Source organism: Loxodonta africana, chromosome 23, assembly GCF_030014295.1.
Source record: "Loxodonta africana isolate mLoxAfr1 chromosome 23, mLoxAfr1.hap2, whole genome shotgun sequence".
Lineage (NCBI taxonomy): Eukaryota > Metazoa > Chordata > Mammalia > Proboscidea > Elephantidae > Loxodonta > Loxodonta africana.
Window position 1 is genome coordinate 17,845,713 of NC_087364.1, and position 12,159 is coordinate 17,857,871.

The 12,159-nt window shown below is 44.9% G+C and overlaps 1 protein-coding gene across 7 annotated transcripts in view; it reads left to right on the forward strand.

Annotated features, from left to right (window-relative positions):
* SLC7A1 (solute carrier family 7 member 1) overlaps nt 1-12,159 on the forward strand; it is a 93,380-nt gene that overhangs the window by 67,296 nt on the left and 13,925 nt on the right. For all 7 annotated transcript variants that reach the window (XM_064275293.1, XM_064275292.1, XM_064275291.1 and 4 more), the window contains 4 exons: nt 3,296-3,470; nt 8,990-9,111; nt 9,763-9,985; nt 10,971-11,110. In XM_064275293.1, coding sequence (XP_064131363.1) covers nt 3,296-3,470; nt 8,990-9,111; nt 9,763-9,985; nt 10,971-11,110 — 660 coding nt within the window. The remainder of the gene's footprint in view (nt 1-3,295; nt 3,471-8,989; nt 9,112-9,762; nt 9,986-10,970; nt 11,111-12,159) is intronic.

Genomic DNA, 12,159 nt, shown 5'->3' on the forward strand with positions numbered 1-12,159 from the left:
ACCATCTAGTGCTTCTGGTCTGAGGGTAGTGCTTCTGGTCTCAGGGTAGTTGAGGATAACTTCTTATTAGTGATGTTTATATGTGCCTCAGCTGCTAAAATGGCGGGTCTTGTTCCATGTGGCATTTGCTATGTGAATGTTGAGCTGAAATGCAGACACAGTCTCATTTGAGGCTAGAAAATCTTGGATAAGTTTTTAAAACAACATGCCTTATTTTATATAGCGCATAATTGAAATAATTTCACCAAGGCCAGTCTCTGCAGTGTTCCTGGTCTAAGTTGGCAGAAACATGGATCGTTAAAAAAATTTATGCTTGTGAGATTTTCCTTTTACTAAACATGAAAGAGGAGAAGCACTGAGGAAAAAATGCATTGAAGAGTAGAGTATGAGAAGTTAGTTCTGTGATTAACTGACCGATTCTCTTCTAACATCTGTGTTTTATAATTTTAAAATAATCGATTTTATTTTTTGTTCTTGTTGCAAATACACACAGTAGAACATATACCAATTCAACAATTTGTACATACACTGTTCAGTGACACTGATTATATTCTTCAAGTTGTGCAACCACTCTCATCCTCCTTCCCTGAATTAACATAAACTCACTGCCCCCTAAGTTTCCTATCTAACCTTTCGATTTGCTGTTGTCAGTGTGATCCCACATAGATTGTTCTTTAAGAGAGCACAATGCTCATGGAGACATTCTTCACTGGTTAAGCTAAATTACTGTTTGGTTTTAAGAAGACTTTAGGCGATATTTTTGATTTAAGGTTTAAAGATTATCTCAGGACAGTAGTTTTGGGGGTTTTGGCTCCGGAGAGTCTGGAGTCTATGAGAATTCAAAATTCTGTTCTGCATTTTCCCGCTTTTGATCAGGATTCTTCTATGGAATCTCTGATGAAAACATTCAGTAATGATAGCTGGGCACCATCCAGTTCTGATCTCATGGCAGAGGAGGCTGTTGTTCATTGAGGCAATTGGTCACACATTTCATTTTCTTCTCTGATTCCTGACTCTTGGGTTTCAGAATTTAATCTGTATGTACAGCGTTTTTTATTTTAAGATGCAAGAAAGGTTTATATGGCAGAATAGTAGTCTCAGGTGATACATAGCAGTCAGCAGTTGGCCTGGGAACCTTCCTATCCTGCCTGTACTGCCCAGCAGAGTTTACCTCTGGAAGCCTTGGAATGATGTTTTTACTATAAAGTGTCCACATGTGACCACAAATGTCTCTTGTGCCATAAGTGCCAAAGGTCGTCTGTCATTAGGTTCCTGTTCGTTTTTATCACTTGATTTTTTTTTAATGTGAGTTTACAAAGAACTGCTTTAGCTTAGATCTTTTTTTTTATACGCACCGAGCACAACAAGGATTCCACTGTTACTAAAAATGCATATGTGTCAGTGGTTCTGAAACCGTAGATAGTTGTCATTACTGGTATTATGAATGTCCCAACGTAAGTCTGAATAATTGCCTTTTCTCCTACTCAGAGTAAATAAAATCCTATCCAGACTATACTTTCCCAGTAATGGACTTTTTTTTTGTTTAATAATTGTGATAGAATACATGTAATAAAATATTTGCAATTTCAACCACTTTTACGTGTTCAATTTGGTGCCATTAGTTACGCTCATTATGTTATGCAGCCATCATCAGTATCCAAGTTATTTTCATCACACTTAACAGAAACTTAGTGCCCTTTAAGCAATAACTCCCCATTTCCTCCTCCCACTAGCCCCCAGTAACAACTAATAAAATTTGATCTCTATGCATTTGCTTAATCTAGATGTTTCATAAAAGTGGGATCATACAATGTTTGTCTTTTTGTGACTGAGTTCACTCAGCCTAGTGTTTTTAGGGTTTTTGCACGTTGTGGCATATGTCAGAACCACATTTCTCTTCAGAGGAATAATACTCTGTTGCAAGTATGTACCACATTTTGTTTATCCATTCATCATCTATTGATTGGTAGTTGAGTTGTTTTCACCTTTTGGCTATTGCAAATAGTGCTGCAGTGAACACTGCTGTGCAGCTATCAGGATCCTTGCTTTCAGGTCTCTTGGGTGTGTATCTAGAAGGGGAATTTCTGAGACATATGATAGTTCTGTGTTTAACTTTTTGAGGACCAGCCAAACTATTTTCCATAGTGGCAGCACCGTTTTACATTTCCTCCAACAGTGGGCCAGGGTCCCGGTGTCTCTATATCCTCATCAACAGTTGTTTGTTTCCCTTTTTCTGATCACAGCCATCCCACTGCATGTGAGGTGGTACATTATGGTGATTTCGATTTGTATTTCCCCCCGGTGGAGCAGTGATTAAGAGCTTGGCTGCTAACCAAAAGGCTGGCAGCTCGAATCCACCAGCTGCTCCTTGGAAACTCTGTGGAGCCATTCTACTCTGTCCTTTAGGGTTGCTACGAGTCAGAATTGACTCGACAGCAACGGGTAATGACTAATGACCTTGAACTACTTTGCATGTATTTATTGTCCATTTGTATATCAAATCCTTTACCCATTTTTTGACTGGGTTGTTTTCTGTTGTTACTGTTGTTGAGTTTTAGTAGTTCTTTATATACTCTGGATTTTAAACCCTGATTAGATACATGGTTCCCAAATATTTTCTCCTATTCTGTAGGTTGTCTCTTTACTTTTTTGACGAAGTCCTTTGATGCACAAAAGATCTTAATTTTAATGAAGTCTATTTTATCTAGTTTTCCTTTTGTTGTTCATGCTTTCAGTGTCATATCTAATAATCCATTGTTAAAAGCTAGGTCCTGAAGCATATTGCCCCTATGTTCTGTTCTAAGAGTTTTATGGTTTTAGTTCTTAACATTTAGGTCACTGATCCATTTTGAGTTAGTTTTAGTATATGGTGTGAGGTAGGGGTCCACCATCATTCTTTTGCATGTACTTTTCATGAGAGAGAGTGCATGTAGAGGCTTTCTTTTCACCCTCTGTGAGGAACTTGATTTCTGTGGAGAGATGACTATGATGACCCTCATCTCTGCAGTCTGTGGTGCCCCTAAGGTGGCGTCCTTAATTCCGAAGGGGTCCTGGAAGATCAGATTTCATAGTTTTGTGTGACACCCCACAGACTTCGGTAGTTTGCTTCTGCCTTTAGAAAATTACTTCAGCCCCATTCCCACAGAGGCCTTCAGTGGTTTGATGCACTTGGATTCTTTTAGGTTACCCTCTGATCTTCATCATCCCCATCCCCACCCCCAGCCCCCATCCCAAGAAGCTTTTACCAAGTGCATGGTTAACACTTTCAAAGTTTGCTGCTTGTGCACTTTTCCAGGACTTTTAACATTTGGTGTGAAAGAGTCAGCCATGGTCAACAAAATATTCACGTGTGTCAATGTTCTGGTCCTGGGCTTCATAATGGTATCAGGATTCGTGAAAGGATCAGTCAAAAACTGGCAGCTCTCGGAGGAGGATTTCCAGAATGCGTCCAGTCATCTCTGTTTGAACAAGTAAGTTGTTTCTTCCGTCTCTAGGCATGTGACCATTCATTTGTGTTTCGTATTTAGCAACACACATGCGTTTGGGGATGTAATTGGCTAGAACAGCACATGCTTTTTTAAAGATATAATTTTAATTTGTTCTATTGTTATTATTTTTGCAGTGAAGTAGCTCAGACTATGCCCAGCGGGTTTTTTTTTTTTTTAATCTTTGGAATTTGCGTTAATGCTTGTTTCCTTGAACTGGACAGAAAATTGGATGACAATAACAAAGAAAGGTGTTAAGTAAAACAAACTCCTAATCCCAGTTCCAGTATTGTGTATAGTTCAAGATCATTGTCAGATACTCTAATCCCTTGTTCCTCATAGACTGTTGCATGAGAAACCTCTGGAGTTTTGTTTGCAGAAAAGGTTTTCTTGGCAATACCATAGGGATACCACATTATTATTTTTTTTTTTCCAATTTTAAGTTCAATTTTTAATTATAAAATAAGTACATATATTATCCTGTCAGATAAATTAAAGTCCCCTTTACATGTCGCTCACAACCCCTGTGTTACCTGCATGGTCAGTGTTGATGGCTAAATACCTAAGAGTGGAATGGCTGAATTATATGGAATGTGTATGTTTAACGAACTGCCCTGGTGTCACAGTGGTTAAGCCCTGGACTGCTAACCGAAAGGTCAGCAGTTCAAACCCACTAGCTGTTCCACGGGAGAAAGATGTGGCAGTCTGCTTCTGCAAAGATTACAGCCTTGGAAACCCCATGGGGCAGTTCTACTCTGTCCTATAGGTTTGCTATGAATCGGAATTGACGGCAACGGATACTTTGAAGGAGTTGTGGCTATGTTTAACTTTTTTTTTTTTCAGTTTTATTTATTTTGTTGTCATTATTGAGAATATACACGGTAGACATGCAGCAATTCAACAATTTCTACATGTACAATTTAGTGACATTGATTATGTTTTTCAAGTTGTGCAACCATTCTCACCTCCGTTTTCTGAGTTGTTCCTCTGCCATTGACATAAACTCACTGCCCCGAAGGTTCCTGTGTAATCATTCAAGTTGCTGTTGTCAGCTTGATCCCATACAGATAGTTCTTAAAAGAGCACAATGCTCAAGGCAGACATTCTTTATAGTTCAGCTAAACTATCATTTGGTTTTAAGAAGACTTCAGGGGATATTTTTGGTTTAAGGTTTAAAGCTTATCTCAGGCCAGTAGTCTGAGGGGTTCATCCAACCTTCATGGCTTCAGAAAGCCTGGAGTCCATGATAGTTTGAAATTCTGTTCTACATTTTCCCCCTCTTGATCAGGAGTCTCCTATAGAGCCTTTGATTGAAATATTCAGTAATAGTAGCTGGGCACCATTCAGTTCTCCTGGTCTCGTGGCAAAGGAGGCAGTTGTTCATGGAGGTGATTAGCCACACATTCCATATCCTCCTCCTGTTCCTGACCCTCCTTCCTCTGTTGCTCCAGGGGAATAGAGACCAATTTCTGTGCCTTGGAAGGCCGCTTGCAAGCTTTTAAGACCCCAGGCACCACACAGTGAACTAGGAGGTAAAACAGAGGCACTAAACGTGTTCTTAGGGCAGTTAACTGGGATGTCCTATGAAAACATGCCAGGAAACCAAACCCATGAGGTTTTTGGTTATACATAAGCAGTTTAGCAGCTACTCTGTTTTTTTTTGTTGTTGTGTTGTCACACAACTTTTGCCAATTCAGCTTTTTATAGGTGTATAATTTATTGACAGCAGTTGCAACAATCAGCTGTGCAACCGTTCTCTTTATGAATGCAATATTTCCATCCTCCCCTTTCCCCCTCCCTCCCACCCCTGGTAACCACTAATAAACTGCGTTCTCTACACGTTTGCCTTTCTGGTCTTTTTATGTAGTGAGGCCGATCAATATTCGTCCTTTTGTAATTGACTTATTTCACTCAGTGTAATGTCTTCAAGCTCCATCCATACCGTAGCAGGTATCAAGACTTCATTTCTCTTCCGGCTGAGTAGCATTCCATTGTGTGTGTGTACATTTTGTTGACCCATTCCCCTGTTGATGGGCGTTTAGGTTGTTTCCACCTTGTGGCTATTGTGAATGGAGCTGCAGTGAACATTGGTGCATGTTTAACTTTTTATGGTATGCTTAACTTTTTATAAAACTGCCAGTCTCTTTTCTAGCGCGGCACTACCAATTTGCATTCCCACCAGCAGTGCCTGAGAGCTCTTGTTACCCCACATCCGTGATAACACTTGGTTCTACGTTATTTTTAAATCCCTTCCTGTTATATCCCTTATGTGAAGGGGAAGGAAGACGTGAGCCTTTTATCAGAGCCTTTTCCCCAAGGTTTTCAGGATTACTGAAGTACCAAAATGTGATTGTAATTAGCTCTTTCTCCTAAACAAGCGGTCGGCCTCCTCCCTCTTGGGTCGGCCTGACTCAGGAAGCCCAGAGTTGGCGGGAGTGTGTGGCGGCCTGTGGGCCCTGTGCTCTCAGACCCAGGAGTGCTTCTCAGTGAGCACTCACTCACAAGCTCTGATTGTCTAGGGCACACAGGCCAAGCAGTGGTAACGTGTCTTCTCATATGCTTTTGGTCAGATTTCCAGGTGAATCTTAGGATCCCTGGATGGAGAATAGGTAGTTTGATTTTTCTCTGATTCTATTTTAATTAAGGTTACTTGATTACTGATTAGGTGGTATAGTGGCTAAGAGCTCGGTCGCTAACCAAAAGATCAGCAGTTCGAATCCACCAGTCACCCCTTAGAAACCCTATGGAGCCATTCTACTCTGTCCTGTAGGGTCTCTGTGAGTTAGAATGGATTCGACAACAGAGGGTTTTTTGTTTTTTTTTCAGGTGGCCCCGTGGTTAACTGCTCGGCTGATAACTGAAAATTGGTGGTTCAAACCCACCTGGTGGCTGTGTGGGAGAGAGACCTGGCAATCTGATCCTGTAATGATTACAGCCAAGAAAACCTTTGGGGCAGTCCTCCTCTGTCACATGTGGTCACTTGAGTCAAAATTGATTTGATGGCACCTAATAACAGTTACTAATGACTACTTAAGGCTACTAAACAGACCCCCCTAAACTGCAGGGCTTTACGGTGGTGTCTCAGGCCCTGCTGGCAGTGGTGCAGGCCAGACAGCTCCACCACACACAGTCCTGCTGCTTTGTCACCCCGAGGGCCTTGTCCTTATCTTCACCTTCCGCTTTACCAGCTGCAGTCGAGCTGACTCTGACTTAGGACGACCCTGAATGTGTCAGAGCAGAACTGAGCTCCAGAGGGTTTTCAGTGGCTGAGTTTTTAGAAGTAGATTGCCAGGCTTTTCTTCTGAGGCACCCCTGGGTGGACTCAAACCTCCAGTCATCGGCTAGTAGCCAGTTGTGTTAACCATTTGCACCACCCAGGGGCTCGATGTCCTCATCTACCTGGGCACAAGCATGATCCAGCTCTCCCAGAAAAGAAAGAGTAGGGGGAGTGTGTGCCCTGTGTTGTTAACTCAGATCCAGAAGACACAGCCCTGCTGCTTGCAGCCCATGCGTCAGAGAATCCAGTCAGATGGGCCACGTTCAGCTGCAAGGAGGCTGAGGAATGGTGTCCCACACTGAGGCTCCTGGAGGGCCATATACAGTGTTAGTCACTGGCAGGAGTGCCTGGCTGGTGCAGAGGGTCAACCAATAAAAATAGTCTTCCTCTTGGTGTCCAGACTTTCTCACAGAGAAGTGAAGACCCAAGCACTCCTACGTAGTATTTACACCACCTTTACTTATGCCCGTTAATTCGAGGTGAGCGGAGCCAGTTCAGAACGTGCTTTGAAGTAACATGGTAGACATGGAGAACTTTTAGAGCGTGTCTTACTTGTTGGCATTTACAGGTGAGGAATTAAATATAAAGGGCACCTCTTGTTTCCTGGTTGCCAATCGATATTTAATTTTGTTGTTTTTATGAAGAGGTGGTTTGTGCCAGCCGATGGTATTTCATCTCATCCGTCATCCTCACGCTCGATGTCCTCATGATGGGCCGCGCTGACTGCCAAGACAAGGCAGCCTCTGTTTCCCCAGCCCCTTGGCCAGTCACACCTGATGGCCAGCACTGCCAGAGTCCTGGTCCTCACCGGCCAGCACTGTCTGGTGGCTGTGGGGTCAGTCCCTCTGAAAGAGAGGTAGCGTTCCACAGTGCTCGTTCATAGCTTGCTTTTCTATTTTATCACAACCTGAAAAAAAGCGTCTGTTATTTTTCTCCTCAGCTCTAGACTTGGGTCTCTTGCGGTGGCCATGCAGGCTTGCCTCGCATGTCCCTCTGAAATCATAAGGTGTTTCCCAGTCACACCAATGGGGTTGGTTATGTTCTGAATAGCTAAGGAGCCATGCTTCTTTTGGACTCCTGGGGCTTTAAAAAAATGTGTTTGTTTAACTTTGCATTCACGGATTCAGAAAACGTTTGTTGGGCCCTGGCTCTGTGCCGGAAGCCAAGCCAGCCGGGTGCTGGGCCCCCACCGTGTGGGCGGAGCTCGGGCGAACTTCTGGCCTCAGGACTGTTTACCTTGTGCATATGAGTGTTTAGGAAATGCTTTTTGTGACTAAAACCTTTTTCTTTTCTTTAATCCGAGTTTCTCTGGAAATACTTGTTTTCAAATGTGAGTTGCTGCTAAATACCAGAGGATATGTTTGCATTTTGTTTCTGGGCAGGGGGACAGCACACCTGGGTGACAGCAAGGTGTGGTTCTGAAGCCCGTGGTCTTTCTCTGGGGGTCTGGGGAGAGAAGCAGGAGGGGCGGCCGCATTTGTGGGCCTTTTCTGTGTCTCTCACTGGAGCTCCTGGCTCTTGGTTTCTACCTCTCCCCTCCAAAAGTCTCTGGCTCTCTCTCTGTTTTTTTAAATACTAATATATTACTGTGTTTTCAGGGAAGGTTTACACAGCAGCTTAGGTTCCTGTTCAGCAGTTATCTGCATAAGTTGTTCAGTGACATTGGTTACATTCTTCACAATGTGTGAGCATTCTCATTATTTCCATTCTCGTTGTCTTGTTTCCAAAGTCAATACTTATATGATGCTCCTGGAAAGGGAGGGAGGAGCCCTGGTGGCGCAGTGGTTAAACTGCCACCTGCCAACTGCAAGGTGAGCGGTTCGAACTCACCAGCCGCTCCGCTGGAGAAAGATGTGGCAGTCAGCTTCCACAAAGATTACAGCCTTGGAAACCCTGTGGGGCAGTTCTACTCTGTCCCACGGGGTCACTATGAGTCGGAATTGACTCAACAGCAATGGATTTGGTTTGGTTTTGATTTTCTAGAAGGTGCTTAATGCTTCCCATCGTGGCGTTGGGCTCCATAAAACAGAGTGCTTGTTGCCCAGCAAGCCTGAGCACAATGGCCAGTGAGCAATAACTCAGGGTCCTGAGCCCTGGGACCTGGCAGTGATGGTCAGCTGGGTGGGTGACTGTGGTATTACTGCTCTGACAGGACTTGAGCGTTGTTCCTTAAAGCCAAGCTGAGCTGTGTGTGCTGTGATCTTTGATTGTGGCTCCTTTTTTCTAGTGACACAAAAGAAGGAAAGCCTGGTGTTGGGGGATTCATGCCCTTTGGATTTTCTGGCGTACTCTCAGGGGCAGCGACGTGCTTCTATGCCTTTGTGGGCTTCGACTGCATCGCCACCACAGGTATGCCAGCCCACCTGCCAGCCCGTCCACCTGCCCATTTGACTCTCTGGTTCCCCCCTCCGCCCCCCTGCCCCAGATGGTCCTGCTCTCCTCTCAGATAGGCTGGGCCTTGGTTTCCCCAGGTCGCTGTGTTTCTTTCTGTTGGCATTTTTTTTTTTTTCCCTTTCACCCATGAGTAACTTGCAGATTCATAGCTGCCTGCTCGTCACCTTCCCAAGTAGCAGTGCCTGGGAAGAGATCTGCCCCTTAGTGGACTAATTGTTCTGCCATCTAACGGCGTCGTGGTAGCCATTCTGTGGCCTGATTTCATGGCTGTGCATTGCCCAGGAGGGATGAGGATGTTGCTGATACTGTCCCAGTGGCCGAGTGGGCAGGCTGGGCTTGTGGAGCCCCCACTGCTTTCCTTGGCTTAGCTGCCATGTAAAGGCGGAGAGCACCATGGGGGCTGTGGTCACCTGGTCTTTGTTCCCGAGAGTCACCCCCGAGCTCCTGAAAGCCCAGGAGCCCCCGGCTGCTGCCCGTGGCAGGCTCTGTGGGACACTCCTCATGGTGGGTTGGGTTCCTTTGGCGTGAATGGCCCAGGGGTCACATGGGCTCCAAGGGTGGCCTGTCCTGTGGTCCTCCTCAGGACCGACACTTTGTTGCCTTCAGGTGAAGAAGTGAAGAACCCCCAGAAGGCCATCCCAGTGGGCATCGTGGCCTCCCTCCTAATCTGCTTCATTGCCTACTTCGGGGTATCTGCCGCCCTCACGCTCATGATGCCCTACTTCTGCCTGGATAAGGACAGCCCCCTGCCAGATGCCTTCAAGCACGTGGGCTGGGAAGGCGCCAAGTACGCCGTGGCCGTCGGCTCCCTCTGTGCACTGTCGACCAGGTGAGAGAGGCCTTCTTGTGCTTCCTCTTACCGCGTTCCAAAACTGCTAGGGACAGTACGGCTATAACCAAACCCAACCCGTTACCGTCGAGTCGATTCCAACTCATAGCGACCCTACAAAAAATCAAACTCATTGCTGTTGAGTCAATTCCAACTCCTAGTGACCCTACAGGACAGAGTAGGACTGTTCTGCAGGCTTCCCAAGGAGCGGTTGGTGGATTGGAACCGCTGACTTTTTGGTTAGCAGTCGTAGCTTAACCACTGTTCCACTAGGGCTCCAGTGGGTCGTTTACTTGCCAATATCTTTCCTTGAGCTAGAACCCAGTGCCCCAGCCCTGATTATGAAGTGGTTTCTCTCCCGTTGTTGCTAATCAGTCATCCCTAGACTTGCTAGTGTTATTGCTATTTCAGTCATGAAGAACTGGAGACTCATTTTCCAACATCAGCTGTTTAGCAAGGGAGTGGCCATCGGGCCAAGCCGCCCCTTTGAACACCATGATCAGGCCCTTAGTTTGGCTACAAAGCAAGGGCTACTTTGAAAAAAGGAGTAAGTGCCTGTTAAAACGAGAAACATTTTGCCCCTGGTATTTCCTACCAGCCTGTATAAATAGGAAATTTTGGCTAAATATTGAGTTACCACAGAGAAAGTCCCACTAATGCACTGATGCCCTTATTTTCTGTTGGGATTCAGCTAGAAATAATTGCAGGGATCAATACGCACTTTCCCTTCCGTAGAACTCTAAGCTGGCTTATGTCAGATTTTCCTCTTCTGTGAGCGTGATCCATATGTAGAGAATCCGCTTCCTCTGTGGTTGATTTGTCGAATCCCAAGTCTTTTGGCTGTAAGGTTCACACATTTTAGAGGGATGGCAGTTCCCTGTAAGAATTTCACGGCCTGTTCTCAGAGATAAACTGCATAGTTGGATTATTCCTGATAACCTAGTTTTACTGATGCATTCCGCCTTCCCCCTCTCCTCCCATCCAGCCTTTTAGGCTCCATGTTTCCCATGCCTCGAGTCATTTATGCCATGGCTGAAGATGGACTACTGTTTAAATTTTTGGCCCAAATCAACGATAGGACCAAAACACCAATAATAGCCACGTTGACCTCAGGTGCCATTGCCGGTAAGAGCGGGAATGAATTCACATGCCAACGTTTTAAGAGTTGAGTCTGGCCTGTAAGAAACATTAACTGTTTTCTTTTTTAACGTTTGGTTTTTAACACTTGGACCCTGGCCCGTTGAAAGGTAGCTGCCATTTTGACAAAAGGCGAAGGCCAGTTTCACAGAAGATGTCATGGAACTTTCCTGGCGTTTGAACTCTTTATTACCGTCTCGTTGACAGAGCTCAGAACATACACCCGTCCCCTTCAAAGTCATCCGTCTTTGCTCTCTTCTGGATGTCTCCCTGAGTTGATTTTGGCTGGGTGACATCTTCTTGCAGAAGCCAAGCGGGACTTTGTTAGTCCCTGGGCAGTCAATGTCCGTGTATCTCAGCTCATGCAGTCTGGAAAATGAGTGCCTCTCACAATCAGCATCTGATGAAATGTGCCATCTGTTCCCTGGGGGATATCGAGGGTATTGCTGTTGAGGCCATTTTTGCCCCTAAGATTATAAGTACTGCAACCCAGAGTAGTTTTATCTTATTATGAAATACCATGTTAGTAGATAAAAATAAATTTGATAGATGAAATAAATGGACTGCCAAAAACCATCTGAACTGTTGTTCCCGCGGGGCCCCTGGTGACGAGAAGGGAAACCTGAAAGGAAACGCACATGCACAGGCAGGATGTGCCATCCTCACATTTTATAGCCCTGGGAGGCAGCTGCTATCCCCATTGCACAGATGTGGAGTAGAGGCTCGAGCAGTGAAGTTAGAACACATGCCTCATTAGTGGTAGACCTGGCCTTAGTTCCTGGTTTGTTTCTAATGTTGAGGCAGCCGGGCTTCTCCCAGGTCTTTGGGAGCAGGGGTTCTTTTGTAAGGCAGGAAACGCAGTACTAGTCACATTTTGTACCCGTGGTGACTGGTTGAATGTCCGTTGGTAAGACATTGACCTTCTGAAATGAGTGAATCGTTCACTGAATTTTACTCGTATTTGTGCCCTTGACAATGTGTGCTTAGTTTCATAAATCAGCATTATGCAATGAAAGAAAACTAGTTTTCCATACACT